The 19,554-nt window shown below is 40.8% G+C and overlaps 1 protein-coding gene across 1 annotated transcript; it reads right to left on the reverse strand.

Moving 5' to 3' along the window:
• Positions 1 to 216: 216 nt before the first annotated feature.
• LOC108893709 (voltage-gated potassium channel subunit beta-3) lies at positions 217 to 19,515 on the reverse strand. The gene is made up of 14 exons (XM_018691973.2): positions 17,814 to 19,515; positions 7,646 to 7,689; positions 7,520 to 7,557; positions 7,156 to 7,235; positions 6,879 to 6,923; positions 6,227 to 6,271; positions 6,079 to 6,122; positions 4,512 to 4,598; positions 4,272 to 4,357; positions 4,043 to 4,163; positions 3,848 to 3,942; positions 3,561 to 3,681; positions 2,809 to 2,897; positions 217 to 2,634 (listed from the first exon to the last, which is right to left on the reverse strand). Exons 1-14 carry the CDS (start codon positions 18,152 to 18,154, stop codon positions 2,545 to 2,547), a joined length of 1,326 nt encoding a protein of 441 aa, XP_018547489.1. The 5' UTR covers positions 18,155 to 19,515; the 3' UTR covers positions 217 to 2,544.
• Between the last annotated feature and the right edge of the window lie 39 nt (positions 19,516 to 19,554).

Consider the following 19,554-nt stretch of genomic DNA (forward strand, 5'->3'; position numbering starts at 1 on the left):
TTTTGTCGTAAATCTGAAAAGTGTGTTGGTAATTAAGTCATTTAGGTGACTGTGTGTTGTCAAGAGTGTGTTGTTTGGTAAAATGGAAAATAGAGGGAAGCTGAGAACCATCATGAGAGCACGTGAGAATGGAGGTTGAGTTTATAACCCTACAGTTCATATTGTGGGATAGGTTGTTTTTATGTAGCTCATAAATTAATATCCCTCTACATATACTCAAACAAACAATTTATTCCAAATGTTAACATGGAAGGTAAGCTAACATTAATGTTCAACATAATAGCTATGATAAGTCTGTTCCAGCCAATATGTTCAGGTCATGAACGGTAAATACAAAATCTTATCTGACTTTGTATAAACAGGAGAGCACATTTTGACCCAGAATGGTATTTCTGTACGACGCCTCTGTGAATAACTTTTGTAAATGTAAATGTTTGCAAAAGAGCTCTGTGGGTTTTTATGCAACAGATTTTATGCAACAGAGAACACAAAAAGGGAAACTACCTTTAAAACATGTTGTGTGCTTTGTCCCTTTAGGTTAGATAGGTTTGAGCAACAAACATGGTACATTCAGTATGAGTTGTCTCTTCTCTCTTTTGGTTTCTCTTTGTTTGCAAGACAGTAAAATATAGGTTATGCAGGCAAAGTTACATTTTCAAGGTTTGATTGAAGTATCTTATGTACACCGGATGCTACACTCAGTCGAACTGTACATCGTCAGAGTCACAGAGGGGCGTGACATTTCAGCTGCTCATTCAGGAATCCCTTCATTCATAAATTCAAACTAATACTTATACAACTTCATGTATCAAAACACATCCCGCCCTGGAGATTAGAGCTGTTTTCATGGGAAATCACATACAGAACAAATCCCCCTTACATTACAGTACTGAAATCAATACAAAAACTGAGGGGTAAAGACATGGGATGCACAGTATAAAATGAGTTGTGCATGTGTGCAAGAATCGAGTGAACAAATAATACAGAGAGAGAGAGAGAACTCCCAGAGAAATGAGCAGAGAAGCTATATTTTTAGGCTTCCACAAAAAGAAGTTACATTTGCTAAATCTTACCCCAAGTGACCTGTGGCAAGAGTAATATCACATTTGATAAACTCAGACACATCATATATGTCCTATCATTTGAAAACTATTAGTTCACCACAGTGTGTCCAGATCTTTGTGTCAGACGCTCAGTGATCTTTCCATACAGTCCCGACTGCCTCAAACCTCTGATTTAGGAACAATGATGCTCTTCATGAGAACGGCATCGCTGAAAGTGATGTCAACATCTTTTTTGATACAGTTTAGGACAATACAAAGATTATATGTCGGACGGACACACAGCCGTGTCTGCAGACTGCAGAGAGTCTTTAAAGCAAAAGTGCCCACCAACACAGATCCTGGATCAAACTGCCAGACCATTTAGAGTAAAAAAAATGGCTTACAAGGGCACTGCAAATCTACATAAGCCATAAAAGCCATGCCACATTTACACCCTGTTAGGGCTATTCTCTCTTAAAGGGACATGCGCACAGTTTACAAACAGAGGAGGCAAAAAGACTGCCAAGTAAGCAGCAGGGTTGGGAAAGTTACTTTCAAAATAACAGCCATTATTGATCCTTGATTGACAATTTTGAATTATAATAACTGACATAATGCATTTGTAGATGCTTTAATTTAAAAGCCAGTCATGCAGTTATTATTTGCAATGTAATCCATTCGATTTAATTTAGGTCAAGTAATCTGTGCCAATTATTATTTCAGTACATGTAAAATGTGTTAAGTCTCTGTCTTGGTGCATTAAACGAATTGGCCTATTTTTTAAAGCATGTGATCTGATCTTTTTTTAAAGTAATACCAGATTGGATTATGTTTTTTTTTTTGTTTTTTTTGACAGTCAGATCACTGTAACGACTCCACAAGTAATCCATTGTTCCCAACCCTGTAAAGCAGTGAGCGTGTCAGACCAGTCACATGCACACTATGGGAAATGTTAGGCTAGACACATGAGTACTAACCTTTGGCTCTCTGGCTGCTGGGTACTAAACATCATACAGAATAACAGGCAGCTGCGAGCGGAGGAGACTGAGATGTCCAATGAAAGCACCGTTCACTCAGTAAAGTTTCATTTTAGCACAGAGGTGTTTTTTTTCCCACTTTAGAACATTTCATTAGCAATAGTCAATCAGTTAATCAGTTGAATATCTGTCAGTCTGTCTTGGTCTCTGGGGATTACAGAGACCTGTCGCTCCAACCAGTTTTAGCCTCCCACTCTGTAGAAGTAATTAATCTGTGAATAACTGGCAGTGAGCAATACATGACCTGTTTTTTTTTTTCTTTTTTCACAATTGAAAGATTTTCTCTTTTTTTTCATACATGATACAATGTACTGCGCAAAATGGATATGCGCACATACTGGAAGCATAATGTTGCTGAGGACATGCAAGTTGTTGAGTATACAGCAGAGCAAAAAGCGATGTTTCCCAATGTCATTGTCTTCTTTGTCTTCTTGAAACATCATCTGTCACTCAGATTTGCATCTTCAAGCGCGTGACTCTTTCTTCGAGTGTGGCTTATTTCCCAGCAGGGCATCAATCTCGGTAACGGTCTGAGGGGTCATTTGGGATAAAATCTGCCGGGAGGAGGGAAGGACGGCAATCAGTTAAAAATGTGGTTTGCAGTGGCCTGTCAGTTTTGCCACTCCGTGTGCGCACAAAGTAGCGTATCTATTAGTTTACACAACTTAGAATCAGAATGTCAGACAAAATTATTGATGTGGGAGGAAAAAAGGAAAAAGAAACTCTACCCGGAGAGCACCCAGGTTCTCAAGTAGCTGGTCTGTATTAGAAACTCCCAGAAGTACTGAGCTGACTCCCTCACTGCGCAGACACCAGGCTGTAAAAATAAAAAGGGAGAAAATGAATAGAACTTGTGCTCAGTTAAAACTGAGTGATATCAGTGACCAAAGAAAATGAACTAAAAGCATTTTTTGTAGGAGTCAGATCACATGCCGCTGTTTTAAATTTAAGTCTACTGGTCAAATCAAACATGTATCTACCAAATGTATCTGAACAGGAATTCTGATCCTGATCAGCTGTTCATTACAGTGATCCCAAATCAGTACATCTTGCAGTAGAGAGGCAAGGATTCACAGTGGACAAACCATGCTTTCTAAACAATAAATAAACACTAGTGGATAAACACAAAGATGCAGTAATGTAATTAACAAGTAAGGTCACTTATTAGCAGCAAAGTGGTTAAACACAGGAAGATGCACACACAGGAAACAACTCAGATCTGACAGATAGAAAATCCCCTTGAGGCAAATTTGTGATATGTGATACTGGGCTATATGAATAAAAATTTGACCTGAGAGGGAACAAACATTTTGAAACAGTAACTTTATGAGTCTTGTGGTACCACGAGTCATTTTTTTGCAAGCCTGAAAAACAGCCAAATATTAGCTTTCAGTCACACAACAGTAAAATAAACAGAGAGAAAGTCTGTGTACTACATGCACACTGAATACAGTTGTCGTGTCATCTGCGTGGGTCGTACCTATGGCTAACTGTGCTGCAGTGCAGCCAAGTCTGTCTGCCAGTAGATGGAGCTCCTTGATTTTAGCGAGCTGCCTGCGGCCCTCTTCACTGTTCACTCGCTCCTTCAGCCACTGGTATCCCTTCAAGCAGGAGCAAAATGGAGAAAAGCATTGATAAAGCAACATGCAACACTTCTATACTGATTTCACACTACGATACTTCCTCGTTAATCAGGGATAGAATTACACTGAGGGTGATTTTTCAGGGAGAGAAATCCCAGAGGAGGACCAGTCAAATCAAACTGACCTTCATCGCTGCTCTGGAGCACTCTGGTACACCATCACTGTACTTCCCTGTGATTAATCCACAGGCAAGTGGAGACCAGGTCATTGCTCCAACACCTGAAAGAGTGGAATAAGGACAGACATTCGACTGAAGCAAAATGGACCTTAAGTCATGAAACTACGAGTAAGTAGAGCTGTGAGACTGCAGATGTCTGACCAATCTTGTGGTAGAGCTCAGGAAGCTGCACCTCGACTTTATCCCTCTGGAAATAGTGATACTCTGCCTGCTCGCACACAGGTGGTATCAGGTTGAACTGGCGTGCCACTGAGTACGCCTCCTGATGCCAAACAGACAGAAAATAAATAAAATCCCATGGTTACCAATCAGCATTTGTGCCATAAGCTGACAGAATTACATTTGTGAAGAATGGGAGATGAGCATTCACCATGATTTCCATGGCACTCCAGCGTGAGGTTCCCCAGTACATGGCCATACCCTGGTTTATTACAAAGGTCATGGCCCGGACAATCTCTGCAAATCACAGTATATAACATATTTAAACTCTTTTAATCACATTAAGGCAAATGATTGCAGGTTTTTCACACATAAAACACATACTACTATGACTACTACATGATCTGTGCATATCATCAAACAAGTATAATTTCAAACATCTATAACTGACCTTCCATCGGACTGTTGACATCATTTCTGTTGGCAAAAACAATGTCCACATAATCCAACTGGAGTCTTGATAAGGATCCTCTTAAACCTGTCATAAACAATGGTCAATCATTAGACGCTGTCATCATGATAAGAGTTAGAATCAACGACAGTGCCAGCAGTTCTGAGAGGCTGCATTTAACATCAGCATGCTAACATGCTCACTATGTTAATGTTTAGCATCTTAAGTTATACCATGTTATGCTCATTAGCATTAAACACAAAGTACAGCTGAGGCTAATAATGTCATTAGTTCTGCAGGTATCTGGTCATAAACCAAAGTAGTTGGTGATCGCCAAAGTCAGTGATTCATCTTCTGGGGACCATGGATGTCAGTATAAAATTTCATCTTACAGTTGTTGAGATATCTCAGTCTGCACTAAAGCAGCGGACTAACCGACCAACACTGCCATCCACAGAGACGTGCTGCTAGCATGGCTAAAAAGAGTAACAAATAAACATTTTAACAAAGTAGATTCCCAAGGAATCATAAGCAATCCTCCATACAGCATGTTGCTAAGGGGTAAAAATAAATGATTCTGGAGGAGGCTACTATTTTTGAAATTTTTACACCATATTTTTTACTTCTAAATGATTTGAGACAGTGTCTGCCAACTTTCCAAACTTGGCTTTGTCTGCATTTCAATTTAGAGGTAAAAGTCACAAATGATGAGACATACTGTATGAAGTCAGAGTATGAACGCTGTCCCTGCATCATGCCATGCAAACCTTGGGAGCTGCACATAATTCACTCATTACGCAGTTGCCCAAAATCAAAAGCCTCATGACAATGACGGTCAAACAGTCCATTCAACCCTTTGGTAAATGGTCACCCCAAGGCCGTAATACTTACAAAGCAAACAAAGAAGATGGCCGTATACAAGGCCAAAGGCCCCTTAGCTTTCCTTACAATTATTTGCACTGAAGCTTCATCTCTACATTTCCTCATCTGACCCCCCTGTACGTCTCTCTTACGCATTGCCATTCTTCAAGGCGATCGTTCTCACCTTCAATAAAATCAAGCCTTAGTCCAGTAACATATCTTCACAACCATAAACAACAACAGAAGAATACACTTTTTTTCTTTTTCTTTAGCTGTTATGAAACACAGTAATTTATTTGATTTTAAGGCATGTTGATGTATTTTCTTGTGACGCGACATGAAGCAGCTTTAACTGAGCGAGACGACACTTATAGTCAAAGTTTAAGGGGTCATGAAGTGATTCATCACAACTCAGGTCTGTTTTAGGGGTTGAACTAATGCACTCTGGGAGACATTTCATCTACAATAGATGTACTGCACATTTTGATATGAGCAGACTTTGACCTAAGCAAATAAATAGAAATGCAGGAATGATACACAACTCTGAACTGAAAACTTTCTGATTATTTTTGAGCTGTAGGATTACTGTCAGATGTACTGAGTGCTCAACCTTCACGGTCTGGATGTAACTCTGAACCTTATTTAGTTATTATTCTTTATAAATGAATTCCAGGCACTATACTGTAAAAAATGAATTATATTTTACCTTCAATGATGTGCTTTCTGGAAAGTCCTCTCTCCGTCTCTGCTCTGTGAAGTGTTGAAAATACACATTATTGATGTTCTATTGAAATGATAAAAGCAAAGAAGGATTCTGAATGAAAAGAAATAGCACAGTCTGGTGTTATACTCACTGGCCCCCCCAATAGATTTTTGTTGTGATGACAAAACTTGAACGCCTGGCAAGGATACAAGTGTGTTAGCAGAAGAGCTTTAATAGGAAAATAGAATTTGAGTAAGAAATCTTTTTTCTATCTCCTTATTTCTATTTGAAATGCTGTGCACACTGTCATTTCTTTTCTTTTGTTGTGTGAGTGAGCATTTCAGTCAGTTTTTCTGTACTTGTTATCATTAGTATGGAACATTAAAAAATATATTTACAGCAGTACTGTGAGTTTTTTTTTTGACTGCAATTTATTGACATACCCTTGTCCAGAATAAAAATATCTCAAGGATTTCCCACTGCCAAATGTGTTTGGCAGTTGGGTTAGTCAGCCACCAAGTATTGTGAACTGGGAGTTTATTTTAACGTGGTTACATTTTTATCCTTTTATAGCCTGTCTGAGGCTAAAGTTCCTCGTTTATCTGAAAAGTATGAATTTCCCTTGAGATAATTTAATAGTGCGTCTGCTCTAGCGGAAATAAAAACATGTGGAGATGCAGCGCATTTCAAAGCAAGGGATTATTGGGGATTATTAGGCTTTCAAAAACTATATTTATGATCTAATAGAGTTAGAAAGCTTTTCACATGCATGTGAGTCAGTTTGGAAAAACGGGTAATATCACCTCCATCCTTTCTTCTTGATAATGTTCCCCAGAGTGATTTCCGCTCTGTGGAGATACACATCATTGACTGTGATAAATTGACGCTAACTTCACATCACAGCACAACAATATTAAAGCATACGGGAAATCTGCAAACATATTTTAAAGAAACCTGAAAACTCTGTTTTGAGTTGTTCATTTGCTTCAAGAGAGATGTTGCGATTAGAGGATATGAAGCTCACATAACAGTACTGATACAAGTTTTAATTGGTGCTTGGAGGAGAAAGTGAAGCCTGACCTTCCAGAGGCATACACCTCTGCCGTGTCAAAAAGGTTCACTCCATTCTCATAAGCTATGGTCATCAGGTTCTCAGCCATCTGAGGGAACACAAAAATTGAGACTGAGAGAGAGAGAGACGATGGATAAATTCCAATTACCCAGAGGTCATCCATGAAGGGCACTATGCAGGGAGGATAATAAAGTAGAGATACAGACAATATCTCGCCAAGCCAACATAGTTTCAAGGTGTTCAGGACTTTGAAACATTTCTATAATTGAAAAAACAGAGGTTTGCGTTCACAGTGCCTGTTGTTACGCAACATGAGCGAAGGTGTTCGGGACTCAACTTCTCATAAAAACAGAGAAGCAACAGAGCTCTCACCTCATCAGAGATCTGTGATCCAAATGTCACCCAGGTGCCTGAACAAGAGGAGAGACAGACACGTTTGTTTTGTTTGAGGGGTTGTAACAGAGATGAGTATTTTCCTGCCTTCAAAACCAAACTCACCTAACCCGAGGCAGGAAACACGAAGGCCAGACTTCCCCAGGTTCCTGTGGAAAAAAAAAAAGGAGGAACAAAAAGATGAATGTGAAGCTCAGAAATAAACAATGGAAAAAGACACTGTGATGTGCGTGTGTGGGCACTTTAGGATACATTTGCACACACATCAGTCACAGGTGAGATCCTGTCTTATTGTACACTGCTGTGAAAGTGACAAACAGAGGAAAATGATCCTGAATGATGAGACTTGGTTACCTGATATCCAGTCCTACTAAGCAGTACTTTTTCCATTTTATTTTTCTACTCTGCTACTTTTCAAAATAAAATATTTTACTTTTTCTCCGCTAGATATATTTGACAGCTGTTAGTGGTTACTTTGGGTAACACTTTAAGTCTCTCTATTTAGCATTAATTAGCTATATGTACATTTAACAATGGTTTATAAAACACTATGAAGTAGTTGTGAGCAGCTATAAGGGCATTTTAAGCATATGCATATAATGCACAGTATTGGTAGGCAACTCTAATTTCTACAATGAAGACTATTATTTATCATTCAATATTTTACATATTATCTGTTTTACACTTATATCTGCTCCTGACTGAATTATATTGTGTTAGAAAAGATTTCATAGGCAAAAATTAAGATCAGCTTTTAAAATATAGGACATTAAAGATGCAGATTAAACTATCTAACAGCTTAACAAGTCACTAAAATTCTCCCCATTTAAACCAGCAACAACACTAAAATGATGCATACATGTCAGTGCAGCAGTAAAAATAATCAAATATACTGTATATAATGATATAACACTCTTGGCATTAGTAGTTTTATTTTTGATACTAGAGCACATTTTGCTGATAACACTTTAATACTGTAGCCTGGTTAATAATGATGAATTACAGTATTTATACATCATGGTAGAGGGACCTTTACTCCCTTAAACTGAGGAATGATTAAAAAAACAAAGTTTAATGTTAACATGACTTATTTCCAGAGTGTTTCTAGATGTGACTACTTCCTCCACTGCAGCTGCTAAGTTGAAGTCTTTCTCGCCCGTGGTTAAATTACTGCCTGTGTCTAATTATTTCTGAACAATTGACCTTTTATCCTTCCTATGTTAACAGTTCAGTGTATTACACTGGGTCAGTGAAACAGCTGGAGGGAAGCGAGCTCAGCTGAGATAGAATCCAGGCAAAAGCTTCTTTGGATCTGCACGGTAAATGGCCCAAAACCTTCCATAAGCCAGAGAAGAGTCCATTACCCAACACGCCACGTCTGATTATCCAGACAGCTGAATTTTGAAGGGCGAGCAGGGAGAAGCAAAGAGCTGCATTTCTGACCACAGGAGCATGTACAGCTGAAAATGATGTGGGCTTCATGCTCGCTCTCCTCCTCCTCTTCCTCCTCCTCCTCCCCCTCCTCCTCCATGCGTGCTCCCCCCCATTCTAATTAGCCAGGGATCCAGCTGGAGAGGCAGCAGAACTGCAGTGCAACTCGCTGCTCGCCGTCTTTTCATCTCCAGCGCCTCTCCCCTCTCTGCCTGTCTGCCTGCCCGCATCCGCCACAAATAGCCAAATGCAGCAAGACAGACTGTCAGAGCATTTAGACTCAGTCGAACGAGTCCTGCTTTTATTTTCTCTGGTCTATTTTTAATGCCTGACCTTATGCTATTTTTAGATTTCTGCATATGTAAGCATTTGTGTCCCTCTTTGTGTGTGTGTGATATGCTGTGCGGGGGGCATCAGTGTTCATGCGTGTGCTGTGTGTGGGTGGGAAACACATATTGCCTGTGTCATTACTTCAAACTTTGTCAAAATAGCACACAGGTGGAGGGTCAGGGAAGCGGTATGGAGGGAGAAAATGTTAGCGGGGTTTGATGTAGTTGATTCCTTGTATGGTATTCTGGCTCTCGTTCACCGTTTGTCAACCAATGACAGCCATGCCTGGTCTCATACACACTGACAGTCACTTTGAACACTGGGAGTAAATATAAATGAGGCACATGGGAGAAAACACACTTCAGAGAATTTTTCTAAAGCAGTTTTTTTTTTTTTTTTGGTTGTTTTTTTTTTCATACTGATTATTTAAATATTTTTTCTCATTGTTTTGTTCTCCTTTACTGGCATTTTTTATGACACCCATCAAATTATCCTGTTTTTGCCTTTGACTTCACTCAGGGGAAGTTGAAGGAAAAAATTTTCTCTAACAACATTTGACAAGGTTGGACCAATAACAGCATCCTAAAATACTGCCTGCTAGTAAAAAAAACACCTTCAATCAGATTCATGTCTAAAACAAAAAGCTTGAAATTCACTTGAAAATGGAAGCCTTTTGGTGCAAGATAGCCACTGTATCTTCATGCTCTCTGCGCTGAGAGATACTAAACCAGATACAATCATGCCATCTTAAAGCACAGACCCAAACTAGACCCTTATTTTAAAAGGCAAATATTATATCAGTGCTAAAAAAACAAACATTTGATTCAGCAGACTGGGTGTTTTTGTGAGGTTATTTTTATCACCTACATTGCAAAATTTCATGGAATTTTAAGTGAAGAAAGACTATTACATCTTGAGAATCACATATGAAAAGCCTATTATCCTTGCACTGGTAATTAATGTGAAATAATTACATTAATAAAGCCTAGTTCCAACTGTGTCTACCACCTGAGTCTCACAGGAGTCCACCTTCTTTCCCTTCTCAAGTTGTACCACGATGAAACAGAAAGGTTATGTGTGGCAAATACACACATAACAACATGAGTCAGCATTAGGAGAATGTCAAGCCTCCAGTAAGCATCCACAGCTCTTACACAAATGCACACTTCTTGTGTTTCAGTGCGCTTCTATATTCAGTTTGCTTTTTAAGGATGGAAGTGCATGAAGCTGACAGACTCACACGTTTGGTTCACAAAGTCTCTGACCAAATGATGACAGGAGCGGATGAGAAAGCAGCGTAGATTAGTGGGTGAATTCCATGATTGCGGTGCCACAGTAAATACTGCTTTCTGTTTTTTTTTAATATCTGGGCAATGGAGGATGTCATTGTTTCTGTGTGTGACAACTGGCCGCCCCCTCCCTGCTCTCAACTCCACCGCTCTCTGCAGTGCTGCAGTCTGCTAAATTACTATCAGTGAGTCTGAAGAGACACATGTTCTCTCTTTCCTCTCACTATCTCCCTTATGACACTCTCTCCCACACTCTCTCACACACTATCACACATGCATGTATGTACACAGACACTCGGCCTATATTTCATCTGACATGGATTTGGTGGACGTTATGCAACCAAAAAAAAAAAAAAAAGAAAAGGAAAAAAATGATGGGATCTATACTGTGCGAGCATCAGCGGCAGAGCCCGTCGATGCTTTCACGTGAATGTTCACGCTTGATGGGAGTTACACGCGTACACAGGCGCAGATCTACATACAGCCATGCATGAATGCGCTCATGAACAGGGCACACAGAAACACAGATGTTTCTCTCTATAGCCTTTTATAAGTAGGGCTTCCCATGTTTTTCTATTTTTTCTCTCACCATAAATCATGAACTCCAAACAAGGTGATTATAGGGACGTGGCTGTTACATACATTATTAATGGGGGAGAGAAAGGAGGCACACAGGTGCTCTGTCACGGTGTAGTCAGCATTTTAACCTGTGCTGACATTTACAGTTGGTTTTCACCTGAGACAGGAGGAAGACACTCTATACAGATGGTTAGGTGCAAATGATGGCCTTTTTTTTCCTGCAGTTGTCATAAAATGCCACACACATGCTGAGCAGGCTCTTCTCCAGAGGGAAGCACACCTAGATATTAATAACACTCATGTCAGTGTGTGTGTGTGTGTGTGTGTGTGTGTGTGTGTGTGTGTGTGTGTGCTTATCCACGCATTTTCTGAGCACAAACTGTGGGAAGACTGTGGACTGTCTGTTCTCTTTTAATAATGCTGTCTACTCTGTTCCCGGGTTTTAAAGGGTCAGTTCATCCAAATTATGAAGAAAATGTTCTCTCTCAGAGATTTCTGCCTTCACCTCAGTGCAGGGAGGATGAATTATTTTTCATTCGCGGTGCTCACGGCATTGACAAATTACATTTTTTTAAATCAACACCAACATCTCTTTTCTGCAGTGAGTGTCCTTGTTACTCTGGATAATCCACAGACCTGTTAATAGTCTATAGACTATATTTTTTCAGTATTCACTGAAAAGATTATCAATCAGGGGCACTGTTTCTGTTGCTGCTGAATTAGAAAAGTATTTTTCAATGCTGTGAGCACCGCAAACAAATCCCTTCACCTCTGTTGTATTGAGGTAGAGACACATACTTATTAAGAGCTGGACAAATGAAAAACGCACAGCCAAAGAGATAAGTGAGATTTTTTGCTTGTTTGTTTGTTTTGTTTGTACCAGTTCTTTAACTCAGAGTGTAATTTTGACAGTGTACTAATTCTTCCTTTAGCTATTATTTATGAATTAGGCTAAACAATAGACTTTTCATGTTACATGATGTTTTTAATTCAGTTATATTAAAACAGTTAGGAAAGTAGGTCTGTCCTAATTATGAAATACACATGCTGTGAGCTGAGCAAATGGAAAAAACACACACACACACACACACACACACACACACACAAAGACAGACTGGCTACAGTTAAACTTAGCTGTTCTCCTCCAATGTTACATATCAGCGCTCATGACTCTCCTATTAACTGAAACTGCATGTAATGAAGTGGCACAACTGAGAGATTACACCTGCTGGTATAGGTTTTTTTTTTTTTTTTTTTTTTTTAGAATTGTGTGAAGGCTGTGTTTTTTCTGTTCAAAATCTGGGACTGGACATGAGGATGTGTGTAACACTCCTTTCGCTGGCACGGGTTCCTGTTTGTGAAGCGGAGCTGGGCGTTAAAATACGACTCGAAGGTGAAACAATGGAAAAACAGCCGACACACTTTAAATTCAGAGTCATCTCAACACGTTCAAAAGGAGTTTATTAATGAAATTCGGCGTTTTGAAAAGGTCACTGCACTGTGCCGCTACCTGACGACCTGTTTTATGTCTGCTGAGAGAGAGATGAAGATGAATATTAGAATGATGTGTCAGTTTCCTGCACTGCTGCCTCGAAAATACACATCTTGACAGCTCGATGAATTTAAAATGATTAAATGCAGTCACTACAGTGTGGAACTTTGTTTCTACCTTTACAGTCTGTACAGGTCAGAATTTGTCTGTTTGATTTGTGAAGTCACCTGGAATTCATTAGAATATCCAAACAGCCAAAATAAAGGAACATACTTTAACATTATTTCTAAATGTCAATACATAGTCCAAATATGATTGCCAAGCCATTCACTGAATCATCACACCAAAATGAATTTAATTAAAAGCACATCTAATAGCAGAGCAGAATAACTGCAACCTTTAAACTGTAAATGTAAAATACTTAAGATATGTAAAGATCTTAAATTTAGATCATATATTGAATATTTCCAGGACCTGAGCAGACTCGTTTTCATTAGTCTGTGTTTTCTGCTCTTACATAATGACATGCAATAATGACTTTGTCTCTGCCAGAAGACAAAATCAGACTTTGACTTTGACTAGACAGCCTATTCAGAGGACGTGACGTGGATTTTCTGGCCCTGATTATGACGCCGGCAGTTCTGAGTGAGCCTGCTGATTTGCTGCTGCCACTGCATCCATCCACGGGCAAATATTGACAAATGTAAGCCTCATCAGACAACACTGACCCAGCAGTCACTTCACATTTCGAAAAAAAGATTAAGTCATCTGCTTTATATACTTTGATGATGTGTACAAGTTTTTTAATTCATTTTTGGGGGTCGATTTGATGTGGATATTTAATCCAACATGCAGCTGCACAAATAATAATGGTCTAAACTATTGTTCAGTTTCATTATTTATAACTATAACATTCAGCATTCCATTAATATATTGTATATTAGTAGGTGGCAGATGAAATAAGCAGCCAGATTTTTGCAGCTTAGCAGCCAAAAACAGATCATAGTTTGGATATATTTTGGTTATGAGCCAGACTGGAATCTGAAAAGTGAAGATACAGTCTGACTTTGTCTAAAACTTGTTGAAGGACCTCAAAGTGAAGTCGCTAATCTGTTCTGTCAACCGGAAACTCAACAGAGAGTTAAAGATCAAGATTGTTGCAGTATGCTGTCTCATTCTCCTCCCTGCTACCAAAACCATTTGTTTCCAATGATTATCAATCATGATAACAATATGAGGCCAAATTACTTAATTATCCCTTAATTATTATTCATGATGGCTCCACACTGTGAAATGCATATTTTATCACTGTTTCAGGATTCATCACAAGTCAAATACATATGGTCTCCATAGGGTTTTACAGAAGTGATAATAGCCTGCTTTTCAGAGTTTCACGTAGGAGGCAACTGCAAAACCACATAACTTAAAGTGAATAGTCTTGGATCACATTAACAAACTGAAGCTGTGTGTGTATGCCCTGCATGTGTGTATATTAAAAAAGTAACTTTAGCAACGGGCATGCTGTGAGAGTAATAAGACCGGGGCTGGATCGCTGTCTCATAGCACTAAATGACCACAATATATCTGTAAAACTCAACAGGGTTGTTCATCAGTACCAATGACTCGATCATTACTTCATCAGCTGCTGAGAGTTCAGGCTTTCAAAACTCAGTGTTGAAGTGTACTCTGTTAGAGAACAGAACCTCTCTGCATAGTTGAATGTCAGGACACTTCAACTCCTGATACAAATGCAAATACATGTAATACAATACATGTAAGCCTTGTTCACCACTTAAACATGCAACTGAATATTAGGTATCATCATTACTATTGTTACAGTATTTAGCTATGTGGTATAACACTATTCACTGGACATTTCTATTTGTTCTCTGATTTAACTACTGCTTTTACTTCATTCCTCTTTCAATAACACAAGCTATAGGCAAGTCCTTGTCCTTGAAAATATATGTTTAACAAAATAATCTTCACTTGAAATCCACCACCAAAGTTTTTCCAGAGCTTTCTACCACATTACAGCATCTGAATACACTCTATACATTGATAAGACTGTGAGATGTGCTTGAGAGCTGTATATATAGTTTAGAAATGGACCTTCAGTTAAGATTATTTTGTTGAAAATTTCAAATATTAGTGCCAAAGTTTGTGAAAATTCACTGGAACTGAATTTCACTGTGTTTGACTTTTGTTCATCAGCTTAGCTCAGTTACACGACTGGAGTTTTTGCTTTGAATCTAAAGGGACTTTGATGGCAAAACTAGAAGAGACCCTTTGGTCTACCTTAGGCCACTGAACTGTTAAAGGAACAGTTCAAGTTCATTAATGTTAGATAAACTTGAAGCATGAACTTACCACCAGCAACTGATTAGCTTAGCTTAGCTTAGCATGAAGTCTTGAAAGGGGGAAACAGCTAGCCAGGTTCTGTCTGATGGTAACAGAAACATTCCTACTAGCCCCTGACACATTAACATGTTTGTTCAATCCTTAGAAAAAATGAAGTGTTCTTTGTGCTAAGCTAAGCTAACCAGCTACTGGCTATGGCTTTGTATTTACTATGCAGGGGATGCATCAATCTTCTCATCTCACTCGCAGCAAGCAAATGATTAAGCTTATTTTCCAATATGTTTAACTATTCCTTTGACAAATGGTTAGTTGAGCTCCCCAGGGTGACAGATTTAGAAACAGCAAAGATGGTGTTCATGTGTCATCATCCCTGAGCCACTTCCTGTCTATCCTGCTCTCCAGGAAGTTGTTTTAAAGCCTTGAAACAGATGTTATGTTAATCAGTGTTTAACTCTTCACCAATATTTGACTTTCTTTCCTGTGTGTTTCCTAGTGTCAAATGTTTTATGTAAGTATGGTTCTCTTTCCTACATGCTCATCCTCTCACTCACGCATTAAGACAGTTGCAGCCAGCTGCCTGCCACAGACACAACATGTCCTGCGGCCATTAATGTACAAAAAATCCATGAGAAATGTCCAAGTGTGGCAGATAAATCTACACTGGAAATGAGCCTGACCTGGTTACCAGGTTGCTGTTGGTGAAAGGAGAGGGCCTTGTTACCATAGAAACGGCCAATTTGCTGAGTGACAGAACTTTGCCTGAGTGACTTCTAGACTCACATCTCCACCAAACCCCTCTAAAAACAGACGACCATTGCTGTTTTAAGAACATTATATCCAACATAACTCTAACTTAAACTACACGCACACAGCTGTTCAACTTAGTGAAGAGAGAATGGTGCAGTGCACTACATCAGTATTCACTGTAGTATTTTAAGCAAAATCAGTCAGAAATTGATGATCAAAGAAAGAGGATAGAGAGGGAGATTCAAACAGAGAGAGTTGGGGCAGGGGGTGACAGCAGGGGCTCATGGGAGTGATAACTGGCAGCAGGTGCCATTGTCTGTGACCTGTCTGTGAATGATGATTCTCAGGTTAATGAGATAGCAGGGGGGATTGGAAAACATGCAGTCAAACAGGGCAAATAGAGGTAACGATAGGCACCATCTGGAAAATGGAACACAGATGAGATCAAATTGTTCACTTCTGCTCTGCTGTGGTATTCATTTGGCCTCAATCAATGTCATGTCAAATCTCCAACATGCGCTCTCCTCACAGACTCATTCATACAGCGAGCCAATATGGTTTACGCACACTCCTGTTTCTTACTGACCTCGGTCCAACTGTGACAACAGTGCAAAATGGAGAACGTGTGACCACCGTACTGCCACAAACAGACTCCGCAGGCTGGGCGGTGCAGCTCTGAGGGGACTCAGTTGCAGGACTGATAAGCGACAGCAGTGCCGGCTGATTAGGAAATAAGACAGACAAAAACTAAAGGCAATGCCTGCGGTGTTGCCACTGGCAACTGGAGCTGGCCATATGCTATATAGACTTATTGTGCTGCTGCTGCTACTCCCTATTAGTGACACTTTTCCAGAGACAGCAGAGCAACCAGAATAATTCAACCCAATCACAAGCATGTGTGCAATTCTCAAGGAGGAAAGAAACAGCAGTGGAGGTATCCGGGTTTCATCTTGTGCCTCATTCCCTTTTTAAACATCCTATTAAATGAAAACTAAATTGACTGAAGAGAATGGCAGCAATTCAATCAACCTGATTAACAGGAAAACAGGTCATTGAAACTCTCCCCCTAGTTATTGAATTTTACAGTGGAAATGAAGGAAACAGATGGTATGCGGTTATGGTTTTATAGATTATGGATGGTATAATGTTAAGTGCACGCTGGTATGTTTTTATATGCATATATATAGGAGGCTGCAGGAGCAGCTGTCCTTGTCAAGCTGAAGCTCTAATCCATCAAGGTGAACCGAACTGAACTGACTCTGTGCCAAAAAACCAAAAGAGAAAAACAACACGAATGTCATTCTTCTTGCTGTTCATGGTCTGGTATTCCTTCCTACATTATGACTCAGACCTTATGTGTGTGCAACAATGGTTTTCTGTGTATAAGATACTCTGCTGCAACACTATTTTATGAAAATGAAATGCTTTTAAAACCTCCAAGGGAAGCTGGGTGTCCTGGGGTGATTTTAGGGAAAGCTGTTATTGGAAGCAGGCTTTTTATTAATCTGTGGTGAAGAGCAAGAGGCCAGGGCAAAATCTGCATAAAACATGCAAGCCTATGGCAAATGCTCCTATATGCATACAGTCTGTTATACTGTGATAACATTATGGCTGTTTGCTATGGATTATATAAGCATTTTTACATCCATCAGAGTAAGCGTTTTTCGAGGTAAATGTCATATTTTTTTATTATGTCAGTAAAATTACGGCTCTGCTCGCACTCACTGAGGTGCTTTCATCTTTGCTAATGGATATGGAGGCAGTCTGCACAGTATATTATTGAATGCATGTTGGTGACAATTCAAGCTAACCTCTAATTCACCTCCCATCTCAACAAATGTTTGACAGGAGCAGGAATAAAAAGAAAGCTCGGCTGGTGGAGCTTCATGACGAGAGAAGGCCCGATCAAATCACCTGACGCCTTGTTTCTGGGGGAGGATTTACCACTGACGCTCATAATGTGGAGGTCAAAAGGCCTTGATAATCTGATGCAAATTAACCCCTCCACCACCTGAACTTCCAGTTCCTCACCTCCCATACTCACCTGTACTTCATATTGGTGTGGCGCCCGATGGCCTCCTTCATGTGGGCATGGCCCTGCGGGGTCTGACGGGACCCGGGCCCCTCCCTGGTCTTGACCGAGCCTTGGGAGATGTAGTTGCCATTGCCCCCCTGTCCACTTCCTCCTCCTCCTCCTCCTCCTCCACCTCCTCCTCCGCCTCCTCCTCCACCACCACCGCCACCGCCGCCGCCTCCTCCACCGCCACCGCCGCCCCCTACTCCTCCACTGCTCCCTCCGGGAGGAGGAGCGGTGCGAAGGCCACAAAGCCGGTCCTCGCTGCGACTCTTGAGGTTGTGCTCAGTGCAGGCGAAGGACACCTGCATCCTGACCCTGGTTTCCGGTGTCTCTTATTTTGAAAGTTGAGTGTGCGTGTGTGTGTTAAGGGAGTGGTAGGGGGAACACCTTTTTTTAGGGAAATCACACAAACTGTAATGTCTGCAAATTGTTGGTAGTACTGCTTGACACTGTTTCCACGTCGTGCTGCTGTGGCAAAGCAGTGATGCTCATACAAAAGGCTCAGACAGGGCAGGTCAGAGATTTTGGCTGAGAGTTGGAGGGAGCAGGCAAGAGTCCAGCCTCTAACATGACACACACAGAGTTGCCGTCTGCTCTGTCTCCTGTCTGGTGATGCAAACCTGGCAAAAAGGGGCTCTTAGAGTTTTCACACTCACAAGATGCATCAGGGCTGCCCTCCAAAAAGCATCAGGAAGCTTGTAAGCTCACAGCAGTCCTCAGACGGATTTGAGGATGTGGCAGTTCTTGGGAAGCCCCTGAACCTCAGTGCCGGTAGATGCCTCCCACGAGAGGTGTCAGTCGCTGGGCCTTTTCCCACATACATGCACGGGGCTCGTATGGCTTAGGTTGGGGTGGTGAAGCACTTGCCAGCTCGCCGTCTCCTCTTCTTCTTCAGCTGAGGTTAGTTGTGTCGGACTTGAGCCGAGGAGCTCCGGAGTGTGCCGCAGCAATGACACAACCACAGCTACAGGCATCCTCGCACCTCGCGTCGAAATAAGGCATGTTTTTTTGCTGTTGTTGTTGTTTTGTTTTGTCGCAAGGTGGGTCAGCGTAAGAACCAAAAAAAAAAAGAAACTGTCTCAGTTGTTCGAATTTGCATTGCCTCGGTCCGAGCTGGGTGTATACACAGACTTGACAGGATTCACACAGTCAAACCCCACCGATGCATCATCGCCCAGCAGCCTCACGCAGCATCAATTTGATGCAAGGGAGAGAGAGGGATAGAGTGCGCGAGAGAGAGAAGGAGAGAGAGGTGTGTGTGTGTGTGTGTGTGTTTGGGGGAGAAGCAGCAACAACAAATTCAAGAGCAAAAACACAGAGCCGTTTTTTTAAATTACCTTCAGTGTGTGAAGTCGTTCACATACCGGCAACGGCGGCAGCGGTAGGAGCAGCTGTGCAGGTCCCCCGTTATTCGACAGAATCGCACGGTGCAAGGATTTGAAAAAAATGCCGGCATAGTGGCCCAAAAATCATCCGCAGCAGACATTTCAAACGCTCCATGGTGATGCCTCCTCTTGGCTCTTGCTCAGCATCATTTTGTCAGTTTAGAGTCCGACTTTTCTCTCTCTCTCTCTCTCTCTCTCTCTCCTTCTTTTCTTCTTTCCTTTTTCCAGAGGCTCCAAAAATGTTCACGACACACGAGCAGTGTGGGGGTTTGCGAGATGCTCTCTCTCTCTCTCTCTCTCTCTCTCTCTCTCTCTCTCTCTTT

The sequence above is a fragment of the Lates calcarifer genome, linkage group LG20, assembly GCF_001640805.2.
Source record: "Lates calcarifer isolate ASB-BC8 linkage group LG20, TLL_Latcal_v3, whole genome shotgun sequence".
NCBI classification, from domain to species: Eukaryota; Metazoa; Chordata; class Actinopteri; family Centropomidae; genus Lates; species Lates calcarifer.

What these genes read in the sequence shown, in the direction of transcription:
- LOC108893709 (XM_018691973.2), bottom strand. Translation starts at nt 18,154, where the DNA reads ATGCAGGTGTCCTTCGCCTGCACTGAGCACAACCTCAAGAGTCGCAGC. An exon ending in TGCAGCACAGTTAGCCATAG is followed by an intron (nt 2,898 to 3,560) that starts GTACGACCCACG and finishes TTATTTTTACAG; the next exon opens with CCTGGTGTCTGCGCAGTGAG. An exon ending in AGAACCTGGGTGCTCTCCGG is followed by an intron (nt 2,635 to 2,808) that starts GTAGAGTTTCTT and finishes TCCTCCCGGCAG; the next exon opens with ATTTTATCCCAAATGACCCC.